The 19,870-nt window shown below is 38.3% G+C and overlaps 1 protein-coding gene across 1 annotated transcript; it reads right to left on the reverse strand.

The window, feature by feature from the left end:
- Positions 1 to 453: 453 nt before the first annotated feature.
- LOC135709627 (uncharacterized) lies at positions 454 to 1,662 on the reverse strand. Its single transcript, XM_065232011.1, has 2 exons — positions 1,585 to 1,662; positions 454 to 1,517 (listed from the first exon to the last, which is right to left on the reverse strand). The coding sequence occupies exons 1-2, from the start codon at positions 1,589 to 1,591 to the stop codon at positions 907 to 909; spliced, it is 618 nt and encodes a 205-aa protein (XP_065088083.1). The 5' UTR covers positions 1,592 to 1,662; the 3' UTR covers positions 454 to 906.
- Positions 1,663 to 19,870: the final 18,208 nt, after the last annotated feature.

Raw genomic sequence — 19,870 nt, forward strand, 5'->3', positions numbered from 1 at the left:
TTCCTGATAAATGGAAAAATGCAAAAGTTGTTCCAATTTTGAAGCCGAATAAAAATCCAGCTGAAGCTTCTAGCTACCGTCCAATAAGTTTGCTTTCTTCAATAAGTAAACTTTTTGAAAAGATAATTTTGAATAGAATGATGCTTCACATCAATACAAACTCAATTTTGGCAGATGAGCAGTTTGGATTTCGCCATGGGCATTCAACTACTCATCAACTCTTAAGAGTTACCAATTTAATTCGTTCAAACAAATCTGAAGGCCACTCAACTTGCTCTTCTAGACATAGAAATAACATTCGACAGTGTTTGGCATGAAGGTTTGATTGCTTAATTGAAAAAGTTTAATTTTCCACTTTACATTATGAAATTAGTTCAAAATTATTTAACTGACAGAACTCTGCAGGTAAATTATCAAAAATCCAAATCCAATCGACTATCTGTTAGAGCAGGAGTTCCTCAGGGTAGCATTCTTGGGCCTATATTGTATAACATTTTCACTTCGGACCTCCCTGATTTGCCTCAGGGTTGCCACAAATCTTTGTTCACTGATGACATGGGCATTTCCGGTAAAGGAAGAAGCCTTCGTGTTATTTGCAGCAGACTGCAGAAAAGTTTAGATATTTTCTCTTCTTATTTACATGTTTGCCTAAATATGAACGGACTATCATCACCTTTTTTGCAGTAGCAGCGCATTCTGGCGGTCAAGGAGGTTACTTTTCACCCCACCATCTATGCAAAATTTCATCCAAATCCAATAAATTCAAGCCTTCCCATTTCCGTATGTCACGTGATACTTTCATTGTCTTTGAATCGAAATATGAATAAATGACTATATTTCCGAATTAATTAAAATTTAACAAATTAGATACTAACTCTTCTCCCGACCGTCGTACGAACAACGTTTTCACTTGCTTTCAATATTTCTTGAATTGGCTGAAGACATATCCTTCAGCCTCTTAAGATTTTCAATCATACTATCAATCATCTTTTCACGTTCAATGTCAGCCGATGACGGTTGAGGAGGTTCCTCATCGACTGGTGCATCAATCTCGGCTTCTTTTTCTCCTATTACTGCTTCAGCACTAGGTTGAGCTTCTTGGTTTTCTTCTAAAGATCTGGGAGCTGGTTCATCACCTTGCATTTCTTCATCAGAGTCAATCGGTTTTGCAGCGCCAACCAATTCCTCGTCATTAGAATCTTCGCTTGGAGCACTGGCTTCGGCGGATTTTTCTGCATCTCCTTCATTACTTTCCAGTGCCAAAAGTTCAACTTTTTCCTCTTGAATGGCGGGTGCTTCGGCTTCACTTGTAAGATTCTTTGATGCTGTCTCAGCTCGGGCGGTAGCATTGGAAGCAGGTTTCAGCTCTCCCTTTGGGGCTTCTTCAACTGTGGCAGGCACTTCGGCAGCAAGATCCGGTTTTGATGCTTCGGCAACATCTCTTCGCGAATGACTAGCAGGAACCGCCAATGCAACACCGGCAATCACTGCCAGGATCAGAAAAGCGCTCTTCATGCCTGAAAAATATATAACAAAATGTTCAATTCAAACACTGAAATCGCAGTCGGTTCCGAGTCGGCTTACCGTTCATGGTTGTCGTTGTTTGACCTAGTGGCGTCGATAGAATGTTGGCTGTCTGAAGGTTGCGTCCCGATTTTATATGGTAAGCAGAGAGCGGAGCATGGCTTATCGGAGTGGAACGTGCTTCCCCGGTGGTTGGATTTCAAGCAGGCATATCCTCACGTGTGTGTGTTGTGCGGTGGCTTAGATATTTGCGTAATGATTCAGAGCGTTTATCAGTGCTCTGATGGCAATTTGAAAGCACGTCTGATGCGATGGGCAGTGTCAAGATGGAAGCGATACAAGGAAGGTATAGTTACATTTCGTGTTAGATTTGCTGAATTCTTTCGTTGTCTTACTCATGAATGGCCAGTGATATTTCCTAGAAGGTAGCATTTTTTATCAGCTTTTCAGCGAAAAATGTTCAAAAATTATTGAAAAGGATCATTATTTGCTGCTTAAGTTTAAAAAAATTTTGTATGATTTTTTATCAAAAAAGAAACATGATTCTTATAACCATCTATATTTCTTCTGAGAAGGAGTTATTTTTCCTACAACACTCGATTGGAAGTGACGTTTTCGAGGTATAATTTGTTGAATAAAATGAAAAAATACCATTCTGAAAATTTTTGCGACATTAAAAGAGATCAAATTTTAGCTAAACTATAAATGATTGGCCATTACAGACAATTATGCAAAGTTTCATCCGAATCGGAGATGGTTGCATCAAATCGATTTGTCAATTTAAAATTTTCCTTTCGTGAGTGTTGGCACTAGTGGTCCTCTTATTGTCCATACGGCCTAAAACCTCAAAATGTATATACAATTCAAAATGTCTTCCCCAGAAGGTTAGTCTCCATGCTGTTCTCAGTGATGTTGTCGTAAAATTAGAGGTAAGTAGTCACATTTTTTTTCATATTGGTCATTCCACTGTTTTGTCCGAGACACGTGAAATTAACCTCTTCCGATTTGGACCATATTTGGAGGAGATGTTTATTTTGGTCTAACTTTTATTAATCCAAATTTTTGTGCCGATTGAAACACCCCTCGGTCAAGTGGAGCATCTTCATGATTTTCAAGAAAGCACTCCTAGCGGCGCCGGTGGTGTAGTGGTAACCGTGATTAACTCTCACCCCAATAGGCCTGGGTTCAATCCCAGTCGGCGCCACCGGGATTTTCTGATGCATAAAACCGATGCTCACACCTTCTTTCGGAAGGGAATAAATCCATTGGTCCCCGGTCTATGAGTTGATAGGTCGATAGGTAGCGTCCAAATGTGGACGCGTCCGTAGCATTGGTACTCAGTACGGAAAACAAGATCGATGAAAATTAAATCAAGAAAAATCTTCAGAACAAATAAATCTACAATTACGGGCCTGTTCATTTAGTACGTAGACAGTATTTAGGGATTCCCCCTGCGTAGACAGTTGTCCATACATAATCTTTAAAATTTGTATGGGGCGTGGATAATTGCAAGGCCACGATTGACAAACCTAGAAGGGAAAACTCCTCTGCGATTATGGCATTCGTTTGGCCAGATAATGGTGTTAGTCCTTGAAAATTAAGCTCGGAAACCGTTTCCAATTTCGCAAGTTAGTCGTGTGCTGACGGACGACCTTAAGGTCCAAAACAAAAGAGGTCCTGAACAGTAATTATCCCTTGGGGGGGGGGGGGTGAAGAGATCACGTTAAACTTTTACCACTGCACTAGTTAATTTGCGTGATTTAACGAGTGTTGATATAATTTTTTTTTTGGATTTTGGGCCGGACGTGAAGGGTGTAAAACGCGTTTCGCTAATCACAAGAAAGAACCACTAGCAGCAGTAGAATCACTGGGCGAAAAAAAACTGCAGTAGTAATCAGAGGAGTAAATGGCTGAACACAATGATAACGGTATAGCGGCATAGCGGCAAGAGCATATTTTCCAATACACTGAAATCCGTTTGACAACCCATAATGAGCGCGTTGCGGCAAAAGTGGCGTTTCTTTTTCAACATTTTGGAAAAATGCAGTGCAGTTGAGCGGCAACCTGAGAAGTGCTCAATGTTTTCAGATGTATTTAAATGATTTTAGCTCTAAAACATGCACATATCGCCCATCGTTTTTATTTTTTGAATAAGATAAGTAGTAACATAGTAGATATACTGGAAAGTGACATGAGAATTCAAAAATAATAACATGTTCCGGGTGCTCTCGGGGAGTTTCATAAATTTCACGGCATTTGCCTGCGACCAATGGAACTTCTCTGGAGTTCTCAGAAATTTCCTGAAATTCTCTTCAGAACTACTCTGAAGTTCTCCTCAAAATTACTCTGAAACTCTCCACAGAACTACTTTGAAATTCTCCTCAGAACTACTCTGAATCTCTCCTCAGAACTACTCTGAAGCTCTCTTCAAAATTACTTTGAACTTCTCGTCAAAACTACTCTGAAGTTGTGATCAGAACTAAGTTCTCGTCAGAACTACTCTGATGTTCTCCTAAAACTTCTCTAGATCTTCGATGAAGTTTTCAACATTTTCCTGAAATGTACGAAGTTGTGTGAATATTCTCTTGAAGATCGTTGAACTCTCCCGATATTCGGGACTTCTCTAAAGATATCGTTACTCCCCAAAGTTCTTTAAACTTCTCAATAAATTAGAGTTCTCTGGACTTCCTTAAAATTCATGGAACCCCAAAAAACAATCGTTTCTTGAAGAAACGACTTCTTGACCTTTTCATTCAACTGCATGCTTAATAGTACTTGTACTATTTTTAATAATAACTTCTGTTAAGGCTTTTTTCACACAAATCTGGAGAATTTATTCAACCACAACATTGAACTACTTGGTGTTGTATAAGATATGTCGAGAAGCTTTTATTCGACTTATATGAGTTGTAATAGAGTTTGAACGATAACATCATCTGAAATGATTCAGTACTTTCTGGAGTGATTCCAAACTTTTCTGCAAGGTTGCAAATACTCATTTCAGCTACAACAATGTTTTCTTTTATTATGAAATAATTAGATGCTTTGATCATATTTTGAATTGGTAAGATGCAAGAAGAGGTTGCAAAGAATGTGTAGGACATATTAAACCTGTTTATTTCACTTCATGAGAGTCACAATCAGCGATTTTTCACACACTCACTCACTCACTCAGCGATCAGCAAATAGCTGATCGTGACTCATAGAAAGCAAAATTTACAGGTTTTATGTTTCAAACCCATACTTTGTAACCTCTTCTTGTAAGTTACAAGTAAAACATGTCATCATACCATCTTTTGGTTTTATTATTCCGAAAAACATTATTTTAGCTGAAATGAGTATTTGCAACCTTGCTTTTCTGAAGTAATTTAATGCTTTTTGAAGTGATTCAGAATTTTTTGAAATAATTCAGTACTTTCCGAAATGATCATGAACATTTCAAAAGTGACTATGAACATTTCTGAAGGTATTGAGTATGTTCGAGGTGATTCCGAACATTTCTCAAGTGATTCAGTACATTCCTAAGTGATTCAATTATTTCCGAAGTGAATTTTTCGCAATGATTCAGAACTTTACAAAGTGATTTCGAAATTTTCTAAAGTGTTTCCAATCTTTTCTGAAGTTACTTTGTGAAGTGCAGCATTTCTAAAATGATTAAGTACTTTCCAAAATGTTCTGAATCGATTCAGTACGTTCAGAAGTGATTCCGAACAGTTATAAAGTGAAACAATACATTCCTAAGTGATTCAGTATTTTCCGAAGTGATTGAAAAAATTTCAGAAGTTATTCAGCACTTTCCGAAACCAGTCTTTACTTTTCTAAAGTGATTCAGTACTTTCTGAAGTAATTTAGAGCTTTTCATAAGGCATTCAGTGCTCTCTGAAATGATTCAGTACTTTTTGAAGTGATTCCGATATTATATGAAGTGATTCAGTCTTTTTTGAAGTGATGCTGAACATTCCTGAAGTGATTCAATATTTTCCGAAGTAATACCGAACTTTTATGAAGTAATTAACTACTTTCCTAAGTAATTCAATTATTTTCATAAGTGATTCAGTGCATTCCGAAGTGATTCCAAACTGCATTGAAGCGATTCAGTACTTTTGTGACTGTGGCATGACCAGACACTCCCGGGTAACTAGCTCAGTAGCATGAGAGCCCTGAACTGTGTCGCAGGGCCGGCATGTTACTGGGTATTCGGAGGGGCTCCGCGGACAAAGTATGAAACACACAGGAATATTCACATTTTCTAACACATTTATTTGCCCTTTTCTGTGGCGTGTGGGTGTGGGTTTTCACATATATGTGGCGTGTATGCGAGGGTTTTAAAATTTGCACTGTACTCACTGCTGCAGATCTCCTACGGCGTCGCGACGCTGGCGTTGGCCCACACGGCTGCTCCTGCACTACCGTGTGGCCGGAAACTTGCGGCGTGGGCTGCAGACAGTGTTGTTGCAGCTTTGGGAGAATGGCGGATCTGGTGGCGTTCACCAGCCACATACGGCTCAGCAGGCGTTGCTGGCTCGTTTGGCTGGCAGGCGTCTTCCGTCGTTGACGGCATCGGCTGACCGTCGCATGGCCACCTTGGTCGAGCCGAGACGGAACTCTCCTTGGCAATTAAGGCCACCAGTCTGAGGGAATCGTCCCTGACGGATGATCGAGTATCATTTACTATTAGGCTCGGAAGCCATGTTGACTTCTGAGCCGAGCCGTGTAAAACCGTTTTATTTACGGTACGAGGTGTACAAAATGTACAAAAGCAGAAGAAGTCCTGAACGGAGATAGGCTTTCCAGCCCAAACCCCACAAGGGGGGGGGGGGGGGGTTGTATTATATATGCACTACACTTCACGATACCGGTCTACACGGACGCCTGATTACTTCTGCCAATTAGAAGGTTATTTTTTTTAGAACATGGCCACTAGCATGCTTTTTGGCGATCATTCTCCATTTTTAGCTTAAGACTACGATTTTCCTCCCTTTAGTATCGTTCGAGTGTTTTTGCAGCGGTACTAACCCTCTCGCTGCTGTGTGTTGCCTTCTGTCTTTGATATTAAAATACGTGAATTTTCCAAACAACAACAACTCATACAAACGAAAATCCACGGATTGTAACCAACTGGTTACACTTTAAGAAGTGATTTCAAACTATTCTCAACATTGAACTACTTGGTGTTGTATAAGATATGTCGCGAAGGTTTTATTCGACTTATATGAGTTGTAATAGAGTTTATACGATAACATTTTAGATAATTCAGTGTTTATTAGACATCACTGCTTCCTTAAAACAGTGATGCTCTGTATATGCTTGATTCTCATGTGAAGTAACGTTTAATTAGACATTATTATACATTTATTAAACAATTATTCAACTATGGGAAAATTAACCCAAAAATAAGAGTAACGGCGAAAGGGAAGGGTGCGTGTTTCTTAAAGTGATTCCTTGTAGAGTCCACAAATGGCCGCCACGTAGGTAGTTCGTGTTTTTTTATTTACACAAATCTCGGCAATTAATGCCCCATTTCACATGAAATTTGCTACTTCATCATGTATGCTGCAGTACATTCAAAAACGTGGAGTTTCATTGGGGTACGTTTCGTAGAAGCTGATATTTGTGCACTTAAAAGTTTCGAATTGGAAACGAGAGTAAGGATCTCACAGTGAAACACATTAAGTGATTGTTTTCATTATTTCTGACGTGGCACGCACCACACAGATATTAGAAAATTTATTATAAACATATACATGTCCTTGCATGGAATTCGAACCATGTACCTTCCAATCACCAGCCGCTTGCTTTTTCATCTGAGATATTATGAAATTCATCATATCGGCAACTCAATAATCAATAAAAGCTGGCTTGAAAGTAAATACCTTTCACTCCCGATCGCAACACAATGATTAATTAATTCATCGTTGTTTTAAATGAGACTAATGTTACCTATTCACCTCTACAATTCGAAGGAAAGGATGCTCGGTTATTTTTTAATCTAGATCAATACATTCATTGTCGTGAGTCATGTGATCGATGATTGCTATTTAAATTAATTTGACGTAGAACACAAATGGGGGTTGAGCATGGGATTGAATTCACGACCTTCTACTTGGAAAGCGGAAATGGTAACCAATACTCTACTGATTTTGTCTTGTTGATAGACTGATCCAGTGTTGTCGAATAATGAATCTAATACGTCGTTTATAAGGCATTTACAAAGCATGCAATTAAAACATGGAGGTATAAGAGCTATTATGCTAACTGTATTCACCTTTATTCACCAATATTGTAAAGCAATGCAATAAAATCTAATAATTGAGGTTGAATTCATTTATTATACGTCTAATACAGCATGATTTTAAATCAATTTAAAACATTCGAATTGAAACGTCAATGTATGAGCAAATCACACTTATTCAGTTTGTTATTAGATCAAACTTCTGGCGTTGAATTGCGAAGACAGGCAACACTTATTCAGCTTTTATCGAGTAAATTAATCAGATCAGAGGAAATATTGGAATAAATGTGCATCTATCGATCGAATGAGCTATGTCAGCACATAATTCGACAACTCGTTTTATTCAGCATTTATTCAATATATATGCTTATTTGTGACTCTGAATGGTTTGTTGGGACTTTCCTCAAGCTTTCAAAGTTTTCCTAATATTCATAATTCTTCTGCGAAGCCTTAATAAAAAAAAAAATACCATCGACGAATGATAACCCAAATTATGGAACTATTCCACAAATGGTTTGCATGATACCCGGAATACGTCGTTAGGCAAAATAACCATAACAATTTTATTAAGGAGCTCGCGATATTTCCCCACGGTTCATGGTACTTCTTCAAAGTGATCCCATTTTTCTTCTTTTTTTTTTTGAAAAATATTCAAATTGATCAAATTGATCAATTATTCAGAAGACGTTCTACTGATCATCTATTCAATCAGATATTCCCTCGCATATTTTTTCTCTATGTCAGCTAAATCAGAGATTATTCAAATAACCGTATGACTTCTGCAATCAAAATTATCTCTTTTTCGTGGTTTGTTTACGTACAACATGCAGCGGAAGAGGAAAAATAAATAGATTTTGCGCACATGCATTGTGGGTAGGAATGTGGCAAAGCGGCAGCGGCACAGCGCACAGTGGTTCCCTTTAGAACAAAAGTTGGCCAAAACCTCAAAATTGCTGTAAATAGGCAAAAAACAGTTGAAATAGATGTTTTTTTAGCTGTACGAAGAAAACTTGACAATCAAGACGTCACAAAAAGGAGTATAGTAGAACAAAAACCAATGCACAATGGTCCCAAAGCCGTATTTAGGAAGACAAAAATGTTTGCGCCCAAACCGTCAGTTTTAGGAATATGATTTTTTAAGGAAAGTTGCTTCATATTTTTTGTTCAATCTTTTTATGTTCGTAAAATTAGGGTAGTCCATAAAATTGGTGAATTAAGTATACCAACTTTTTTATTATTTGAGATAGACCAAAGCAGTGTTCTACACAGTTGTAGAACAATCAATTCAAAGCAACTTTGTTGAAGACACATTGTTTTTATCTCTTATGGTTCATGAGCTATGATTTTTTAAAACAAACAGGTTAGGGTGGCTACTAAAATCGGTTTTCTTTGAATATCTTTTCATGCGTTAATTTTTCGTTTAAACATTGTTCTGATTACATTTAGAACTTTTGATGACGCATATTTTTGCTCAAGAAACTAGGTTACTATCTTTTTTGATTAGAAAGTTAAAGGCTATTTTCTTCGAAAAAATGGCTCTTTTCAATTGGCAGTATCTCAAAATGGAGCAAACCAATTTTCAAACATTTAATTTCATTGGAAACATCTTTTTTTTTCTTTATTATAGAGATTTTTAGATATATGGCTAGTTCAATTCTTTATTGGAAACATCGTTTTTTCTTCATTTTTGGTAAAAATAAACAGCAAGAGCTTTTTCTGTTTAAAGCATTTAATTTAATTTAAAAGAAGTAATATTTTTCAGCAAAAACTAGCCATAACTTTTCAAATAACACAGATATCAACTTAACAAAAATATGCGTCATAAAAAGTTCTTGAAGTGTCAGCATAAAAATTTCACGAGAAATGAACGTATAAAAATATATTTAAAGAATGCCGATTGTCTAGGGGCCACCCTAACCAGCTTGTTAAAAAAATATAACTCATGAACCATAAGAGATAGATATATGGTGCGTGTGTGTATGTGTGTGCGTGTTGACGTGCTTAGAAAAAAAGGCATTGTGAAGCTTGCTACAGTATACACCGCAGATTATATAACTTAAAAACGGATATTTTCCAAAGAACACTTAACTTGTTATTCCTAATTTCAACACTTTTAATTTGAACTTCTGTGCAAATTTTCAGCAAAATCGGTGATGATTTAGAGGTGCTTCAAGTTAATTTTATGTTTTTAAGGTAATTTACGGCTTACAATATTTGTATCTCGAGACTGAAACAACGAAAGCTGCTGTAACAACTTTCATAGCAAAGTTTAATGTGTTATGTATCAACTTTGTAACCAAAGGTTGACTATTCGAAGTGATTTTATTGAAGTTTGACTTAGTTTCATGCTCGAAGATATCTTAAAATGTGAAGAATTTTAAAGTATTTGTTCTACGAATTTTTCACCCGTATGATATAAAAATGTGTAGTGTACGGCATAATGTTCCTCATATTGTTCTAGAAGTTTCATTCCAACATAGTTTTCGTGTTTATTTCATAGATTGAGAGATAAAAATCAGAAAAGAGGCCGTTTTAGCTAAAATTCACAAGACAACAGAACCAATAAAAGTCAATTAGATTGACAGAACATAGTTGCATTGCTTTTCAATGACGACCGATGACTGTTTCATTGATATATGATTTTTTCATAAATATGAATCCTCAGTAGACGTGTTTTTTTATCAAAGGCAAGTGTCACTCGAACCATAACAGCAATTTATAAAATAACGAACATTTGAATGGCTCGAGTGACACTTGCCTTTGATAAAAAAACACGTCTACTGTGGATTCATATTTATGAAAAAATCATATATCAATGAAACAGTCATCGGTCGTCATTGAAAAGCAATGCAACTATGTTCTGTCAATCTAATTGACTTTTATTGGTTCTGTTGTCTTGTGAATTTTAGCTAAAACGGCCTCTTTTCTGATTTTTATCTCTCAATCTATGAAATAAACACGAAAACTATGTTGGAATGAAACTTCTAGAACAATATGAGGAACATTATGCCGTACACTACACATTTTTATATCATACGGGTGAAAAATTCGTAGAACAAATACTTTAAAATTCTTCAAAATTTAAGATATCTTCGAGCATGAAACTAAGTCAAACTTCAATAAAATCACTTCGAATAGTCAACCTTTGGTTACAAAGTTGATACATAACACATTAAACTTTGCTATGAAAGTTGTTACAGCAGCTTTCGTTGTTTCAGTCTCGAGATACAAATATTGTAAGCCGTAAATTACCTTAAAAACATAAAATTAACTTGAAGCACCTCTAAATCATCACCGATTTTGCTGAAAATTTGCACAGAAGTTCAAATTAACATGACGAACAGTAATCACGGTTGACCCGTTACATTCCGAAAATTTTGTTTAAAATGAACAGGTCTAGGGCGGCTGTGTCCGTCATATGTTTTGCTTAGTCTAAATGTGAAAAAAGTATATAATTGCAATTTTTTTTTATTAGAAACTGTCACTTAAAACAGCGCAGACACTCTTTTTTACCATCCATTTGATGTGAAATAAGCCGAAGAACATTTCTTCTGAAGCAACCAAGTTGATAAACACATTATTTTTTGCTATATTACAGTAACAAGAAACATTTCGATTTTTTTCAAAAATTTATGATATCGCTACACTATAACAACCATAAAAAAATATGTTATCAACAGAACTGCACAAATCAGTCAATTTAAGATACTCTTAACATGTAAAAATGATAAAAAATATTGAATTAAACAAATATCAACTTTAATGTTTGAGGTTTTGGCCAGCCAGGAACCACTGTGCAGCGGTTAGCTCAATTTTAGTACATTGCGCGTTTGCCGCTGTACCGCTATGCCGCTATGCCATTTCATTATGTTCAGCCCTTAACGCTGGAGGAACATGAGGATATTTCCAGCCGCATATTTCGGCGCAGTGAAGCTCCCTTGAACGACGAATAGATCCGGATCAAGCAGGAAGAAGAGAAGTCTTTTACCCACGGCCAAGGAAACGAAGCAAATAGTGTGTGTAGGGTGTTGATGTATCTGTGTGCAATGTGAACACCATCAACACATTTCAAGCTGCCTTTAGGTTCAATTGGCTAAACTTAGTGAGTTTGTTCCATTTTGTTCATTTTACCTTTTCAATCCAGTAACGCTGGTAGATCACCTTTTCGTGTTGTGCAACTGGAACAAGATTTTCACCGAACCCTAGTCCTGAACAGGAGGGGAACAGGCAAGGGGTAAGTCACTTAGCACATTGTGCCGAAAGTAGATTCAGCACAGGTTGGGCACATTCATCGGTAGACCTTCGGCACAACCTCGTAGGTATTGGATTGTTCATTAAATGAAATGGGAGCACTGCTGCACAGCTGTCATTGAAGTTTTTCACTCAAAAATATTACAAAACAAAGAAAGATTACGACGATTTTGTTTTTTAATTTATTTCAAATGTATACTCAGCCCGGATATTTTTTTGACATGTTTTCAAAATCTATAAATTATTTCTCTCGTTCCATTTAATGATCCAATTTAATAAGAAGGAGATTGACAGCTTGCTGAAAGCTATTTTAATCGGTAGTGACATAAGTAAATATCGGTTACATGAGTAAATATCTATTTCTGGTCACGTAGTGTGTGAAAATAGTGATCGAATTACTTCAGAAACAAAAATGTTAATGGAATAATTCAGATCTCAGCCTTCACGTTGGATCATCAGTATACTCGCAGTGCATTATGCCGTTGATGAATCTGAATCCATTCGTTCGGTAGCACCACAGTCTACTTCTTCTGCATACTGAACCTCAAGCTACTGATGATATCAATACTTAAAACTAGTACGGGGGAAATGAGAAGAACGGATCGAGAGACCGTTATGTCCGCTAGTGGGAAATTAGCGCTAAAAACCACGTGAGACTGAGGTGGATGAGTTGAGAAAAATAGAATTCTTTTGACATCGATTTCGTAACACCTAGCCCATTCTCTACAGGTATACTCATTGACATTTTCAAAATGAGTTTCACAATCGAACGCTGTACCAGGTGGGAATAGCTGACGTAAAGAATCCGGAACCATCGGGCGGAGGGAGATGGTTCACTGGTTGATTGCATTGTATACCTAGAAGTTCTAGACAGCTGCAAAGCTAACAGTGCATCACAAAACTATGAAAAACCGTATAGGTAGGATGTTCTTCAAGGTCATTTCATTGCAGATGTAATCCTGGTGTATGAAACCTTTTTCAGGACATGCTGGTTCATTCTGGACAGAAGTCATACAAGTGTGAAAACTGTGGAAAGTACTTAAGGCAATCGACTTAAGATTCACGTTAGGACCCACTCGAACGAACGTCCCTTGCTTACACAATTTTGTAAAGCTTTTCAACGAGATGAATAATCCAACAACCTACATGCGAACTAATTCACTCGTCTGCAAGGTCTATCGAACGTAGTTTCATCATCCAACATGACTGGCCAAATACGTTCAGATTTACTGTGCAGATCAGAACTTCAACATCTGTTCCGGTTGTATCAAAGTCTCCGTAAATGAGGACGATATGGGGTATCACGTGAAGAAGCACAATAATAACAAGCCAGATCTGCCAGAAAACGTTCACCAAATCGAATAAACTGAAAACCCACATGAAGACGCACATATTCAAGGATTCGTTTCAATATTTGAGTTCGCGTTCGTTTCCAAACGAGAAAGAAGTCAGCCGTCACTCGTTGGTAAATTCTTCACCGAAGCCATTTTTTTTTTTTTTTTTTTCCTTTGGTTTGTTTTTTCCGTCGATCTTGTTTTCCGTGCTGAGCACCAATGCCACCGACGTGCCAGGAAGGCAGCTCCCACACCTGGACCCTACACCTATCGACCCATCAACTCATGAACCGGGGACCAACGGCTTTACTTCCCATCCGAAGGAAGGCGTGATCAGAGATGTTATTCCTCAGAACATCCCGGCGGCGCCGACTGGGATTGAACCCAGGCCTGCTGGGGTGAGAGGTAATCACGCTTACCACTACACCACCGGCGCCGCTAAGCTATTTATTTATTTATTTATTTATTTATTTAACCTGAAGACTCACGTCCGGACCCGTACGTGAAGCAAAGAAGAAGAAAGAAGACTCACACGGGTGAAAAATAGTTTTCAGTAACATTTTTCGTTTGTGGCCACTATCTGGAGTTCAATTTGACAACGTTTCGTGTCCTTGTGTGGGATCTAGATCATTACCATGACTGCTCTGTGGATATTCCGCATAGCGATTCGACGGTGGACTGTAAAATCAATTCAAATTTTTTGCTGGTTAATCAGGAACATTCACAGGATGCACTTTACTCGATTTTAAAGAGTAGTAGTAGTAGAATGTTCAAATCGCCTCTAGCAGCTTTCCAAAAAAGCCAGCGCCGGTGGTGTAGTGGTGAGCGTGACTGCTTTCTAACACCCCTATGGGTCTGGGTTCAATTCCCAGCCGAGGTCGGTGGGATTTTTCTGAGGCATAAAAATCTCTGGTCACGTCTTCCTTCGGAAGGGAAGTAAAGCCGTTGGTCCCGGCCCATGTGTGTTGTGAATGGGTGCAATATCCTACGCAGGTGTGGAAGCTGCCTTCCTGCACATTCGGTTGCCGTCAATGGATGGCAATCGATGTCCATCGGTGATTGGCACTAGATTGCGGAACAGAGACCGACGTTAAATAAAGGAAAAAAAAGCTGTCTTTGTCGTTCTTTTCCCGAACCAACAGCTTCGCCGACGGAATGCCCTCCTCACCGTCCTTCTCGATATTCTTCTTGCTGGTCAGGAAAAAGATGAACTTTTCACACAGCACCGTAACAGTATCGGTCAGCTCGTATCCCAGCTGCCAGGCCAAAACGTTCAAGCTGTTAGAAATACCAAATATACGTATTTTACAAAAAATCGCAGCTTGCTCTATGACCGGCACACTCGGCACTCCGGCGGAACACACTGAGAAAAATGTTGACCCAAGATTGGTGTGTGGAGTGACCTACCCCTTGGGAACAGAAGTTTTCAGTGAGCAGGGAAACACATAGACCTTGTTATTTGTAATGCCTTGTTAATTGTGACAAGACTCGAGTAGTTCTTGGTGCTGCCATGGTGATTGCATTTGGTGAGCTTGTTCCAGTTTAAAACAAGCCGTTTGTTGACTGCCGGGATAACCTCGATCGCGCGTGATCTATTTTGCGGTTTTAGTTAGAACATAAGAAAAGCGATACTGTCGGTAAGGTATGTACCCAAGTGCAAGAGCACAGTTGAGTATTGTGGGGGAAAAGACACTAGGGCTTATCCCAGGCTACTATTGTAGACAATCGTAATTGATAGATATTAGGTGGACCGCGTTGGAATGTTTAGAAAAATAGGTCGCACGCTTGGGATACATTGTTGACTGCTTTCAGGAACGTTATATCATTTTAATAGCTTGTTTAACCAGGGCTTAAACAATCGTCACGTTGGTCAGAGCTTGTTATAATAGCCTGAACGATGCGTAAAGAGCAAACTGAAACATTGAACATCGCATGAAAGTGGATCTTAACGAAGGTCTAAGTGCTTTTTCGCAGCTTTTAGTTTTCGAAATAGAAAGATCGTCGGTTGCAGTGGCTTGCTTAATGAGCAGAATAACGCGGTCCCAGGTCCATTCATATTAACGAGATTTGTTATCAAATCGCATGTTTATCGTATATTTTGCGAAACTTGTCATCGTCGCCCGAGCCTGTTTTGAATGATTACAACAACTCGGATAACGGTATGATGTGATAAGAGAATCTCGGTGGCCTTAGGGCGAATGAGCCCATGTACATTCAATATTCGTCAATCGTTATATTTGTTAACATGACTACATGGTAATAACAGCAACTCGATGATTTAAAAAGAGCTCGTTTGCCTAGTGGAAAACGTTTTTGCGTACTGAGCAGAAGGTCGTGGCTTCAATCCCATGCTCCTTCGCGTTATAAGATCGTTAGGAAATCAATTCATTTTATTGTTTACCAAAACGAACCCGGCTGCAACTCTTTTATCCAACATCCCAGTGATTCTTCGTGGAAGTGCAGAGGTGTTCTCGGCTTCCAATAAAGCGTGTGTCACGTCAACACATTCCTACCCATTCCTTTCTTGACCTGCGTACGGGTGCGACCGGCGCTGGTATTGCCTAGTTTGAGATCACCAGTATTTACACATTGAGGATGAATTCTAGTCCTAAGAATCGTCTATTGGATAACTGTGTAGTTACAGCTGATCTAGCAATAGCAGAGTAGCAACCGTGGGTGATCAATCATGATCATCATGCTTATTCGGATTCAGGCAACCTGAGTTAAAAAAGAACATTTACTAGAAATGCACTGGGAAGCCATTTGATGGCTTGGTGAATTTCTCCTCATATCGATATTATTAAATTTTATACTTGATTAATACCCTAAACAAAACTTCAAATATTAAAATTAATTATTTAGAACGATAGAGTTCTCATAGCTTTTGAATTACGTACCATTTTCAGAAATTTATTTCTATATTAACGATAAATAGTGATCAATTTGCCTCCAGTTAACGATACTATTGTTCCTAGCAAACTCTAAAATATTCTCTACGGAACAAAAAAAAAAAGTGTTTATGTGTGAAAGAAAAAAACAACCATTGACTGTGAGCTATTTTAAGCTATTTGTTAGTTGATAAAGTAAACCATAATATTGTTGCATTCTTATGCGTCTCTTAATAAAAATAAGCTCTACTGGCGCTTATCGATCGAACGTGCTTCAACTACAGCAGTGACTGTCATGAGAGGCATTTGCTAGGTACTCCAATTTGATGCCGAAGCTGCTTTACTTTGGATTATTTTCTGATAAAGTTTACCAAATGAAATCTTTAGCAATTAACACCTCTCTTATCCAACAGTGCAGTGAATTGTATGCCGAAAGGTCGACTGGCAAAAGGTCGACTGACAAAACGTTGAATGACAAAACGTCGAATGTCAAAACGGTGAATGACAAAACGGCGAATGGCAAAACGTAGAATGCCAAAAATTTAAAGGACAACAGGTCGAAACGATAAAAGGTCAACGGTATAAAAGGTTGAATGGATAAAAGGATTGCATTTTCCAACCAGAACTACTTGTCAGAGCCCACCAGCCCTGCCGGACAATTCAATCAGCTTCAAGGACTACAGCGCCTCCAAAAACATTCACTTCCTTTCGTTGACCCAGGCCATATGTCGTCCCGAGTAGCACATTTCCGTCACAATAAGTTGCAGCTACTTGTTTATGACTGATAAAAGTTGTATAGAAGTTGCCACAACCGATTTGTGACAAGCGTGCCACTAGGGGTACGAGGATCTGCTGCTGACTGCATTCACCACCAAGGACTGCCACCCGTCGCAAGTGCGAATGTTCCCGCTGAAATCGGAAAGTTCCTCCTCCGGATTGGTCGAGTTCCCGAGCGTAGCCCTGGCGGTGAACGCCATCATGAAGTGCAACCACAGCGCGATCGATCACGAAGGCACAAAATTCCAAAATTCGTTATGAAGCTGTCCTTCTCCTCCTCCAAGACGATGAACGGTGCGTGGAGCAACGGTCCTGCAGCATTATATGTTGGACGATGGAATGGTTGGTGTAGCAGCCACCGCCATTAGACTGATGCAAAATTTGAAATGATTTGGCACAAACCATTTGAAGTTTATATGGAAATTACTATGGGAAAATAAAACTTTTTGTTCATTGTCTTCTAGGGAATTTTTATCAGCTACAACTTTGCAGAAAATCGTTTTTCAGCCAAACGTCAAATTAAATAGTTATTAATTGTTGAAGAGATTGATAATATTATGGCAAGATTATGCAACTGTATTGCGGGCAACACTGTATTCTGAAGTGTGACATAGTAGCCATGATTTTTATTCTTTATTCTACGCGCCATAAACACCCATGTTGCCTGCTGAACAGTTGATTGAGCATAATTATAAGTGACTTGAATCATTAATAATTTTTGTTCCTTACATTTGATCGAAAAGTGGTCTTGAACAAAGTTATAGCTGGGAAAATTTTCAACAAGTTTAGCTATCATTTTCTAAAGAAGAGTGAACTGGTGAATTTTGAGATCGATACCGACCGAAATTATGGTTTCTCCATAGTAATCCCCATATAAACTTCAAATGGTTTGTGTCAGTTTCTCACTAAATGAGTTCAAATTTTTGGGAGGCTAATCATTGTCCAACCAGGGCTAATCAGGGAACCGTTTAAGCACTGTGGAGCTGACCAAGGTTTCCGGTCATGGCTACATGAACTAACGGTGCAGCTCCCACGGTTGCTGCTGGTCCGTCTTTTTTGACGAATTTTAGAAGAGTAGGACCAGCAGAAGGAACAGCAGCAGCCGTGGGAGCTGCATCGCTAGTTCGTGTAGCCATGGCCGGAAACCTCGGTCAGGTTAAGGTACCGCTGTCAACTGTTGGTCGTCTGGGAGGAAATGTGGACGCGACTGCCGTCACAGGTGGAACGATTTTGAGAATCCATGGCGAGACTCGGTGGAGATTCACGGTTGTGTTTTGAAATAATTTGATTATATTGTGGCAACATCAATTACACATTTTGACACATGCACACTGCGCAGGCGCAAAAAAAGTTCAGTGTTGCCAGTAACATTAAAAAACAGAAATTTTGTAACCACGGGTGCCAAACAGTGCCAATTACTGTCCTTAGGTGTGCCCAAGTTTGTTTTTGGCACACTGTGCGGAGTGACCATTCCCTTAGGTCAAAGAGTCAAATGGTCGAAAGATTCAAAAAGAGACTAAAGGTCGAACCTGCTTGAAAAATTTTCTTCAGTATTAAACTGTTTTGCTCTTCGTCAGTTGATTCCTGCTGAAAGTTGTGCGCCAGGAATACTCGAGTCCCCATGACTCTAATAAAGTTTTTTTACGTATTGTATCGCCAAAGTATGTTTTATTGCAATTGAAAAACCTGCTGAGTCATCAAAACTGTGCAGGTTTTTATACTTTTATCATTAAGCTTACTGGTTGCTGCCATTGTGCTAACAATTATTGGTGTGTAAAGAAAAAGTATGGTTCATTTATATGAGATGACAATACTTGACTATAGGTAAGAAGAGTAACCACATTTGTAGCTTCTGAATGTTTGGCTCCCATTTGACAGTTCACACTGGCTCCCAGCTGACAAGTATATTGTGTGAGTCCGCAGTACCCCGAGTCGAACGATTCCAAGAAGGACAACATAAAAAGGTCGAATGTACAAAAGGTCGAATGGACAAAAAGGTCAAATGGACAAAAGGTCGAATGATTCAAAGAAGTACAAAACGTCGAACGGTTAAAGAAGTACAACATAAAAAGTCAAGTGGATAAAACATCGAATGACAAAAAGTCGAATGGTCAAAATGTCAAATGGGCAAAAGGTTGAATGATTCAAAGAGGTTCAAAAGGTCGAATGATGAGATTTTGCATAATTGTTTGTTAAGGGCAATTATTAACACTTTTCATTAAAATTTGAACATTTTTGACCATGTGAAAAAAAATCCAATATGGCGTCACTAACATTTTTCAATAAATTGTAGCATGAAAACCTAACGTCTGATCAAAATGACATTTTAGACAAAGTTGCAGAGTAGTTTTTTTTTGAGTGAAAATTTAATAAAAGTGTTGAATGCTCAAATATTTCAAAATGTCCATATTGATAGTTTATATATTTTTTATTTAAAATTTCAAAAAAATTATGTAAACTTTTCAAATATTGAAACCTGCAAATTGACAAAAATTGTAGAACAAGAACTTTGAGTAAAATTTTCCACACAGGAAACAATATTACAAATTTCTTAAAAAGCGTGCTAACAACAAGTTTAAAATTTTGAACAAAAAAATTGTTCTACGACGTTTGCCCATAAGACCATTTTTTATACGACCTTTTGTCAATTTCGACCCTTTGTCCATTTCGACCTTTTGTCCCTATTAAATCAATGTAATTAGACCTTTTGTCCATTCAACCTTTTGTCCATTAGACCATTTATTCATTCGACCTTTTGTCCATTTCGATCATTTGCCCCTATAAAACCCATTCGACCTTTTGGCCACACGACCTTTTACCGCTTTAACCTTTTGTTCATCCGACCTTTTGGTCACACGACCTGT

This window comes from Ochlerotatus camptorhynchus, unplaced genomic scaffold (genome assembly GCF_037179485.1).
Source record: "Ochlerotatus camptorhynchus isolate MF236.1 unplaced genomic scaffold, CSIRO-AGI_Acam_v1.1 ptg000361l, whole genome shotgun sequence".
In the NCBI taxonomy this organism is placed as follows: domain Eukaryota; kingdom Metazoa; phylum Arthropoda; class Insecta; order Diptera; family Culicidae; genus Ochlerotatus; species Ochlerotatus camptorhynchus.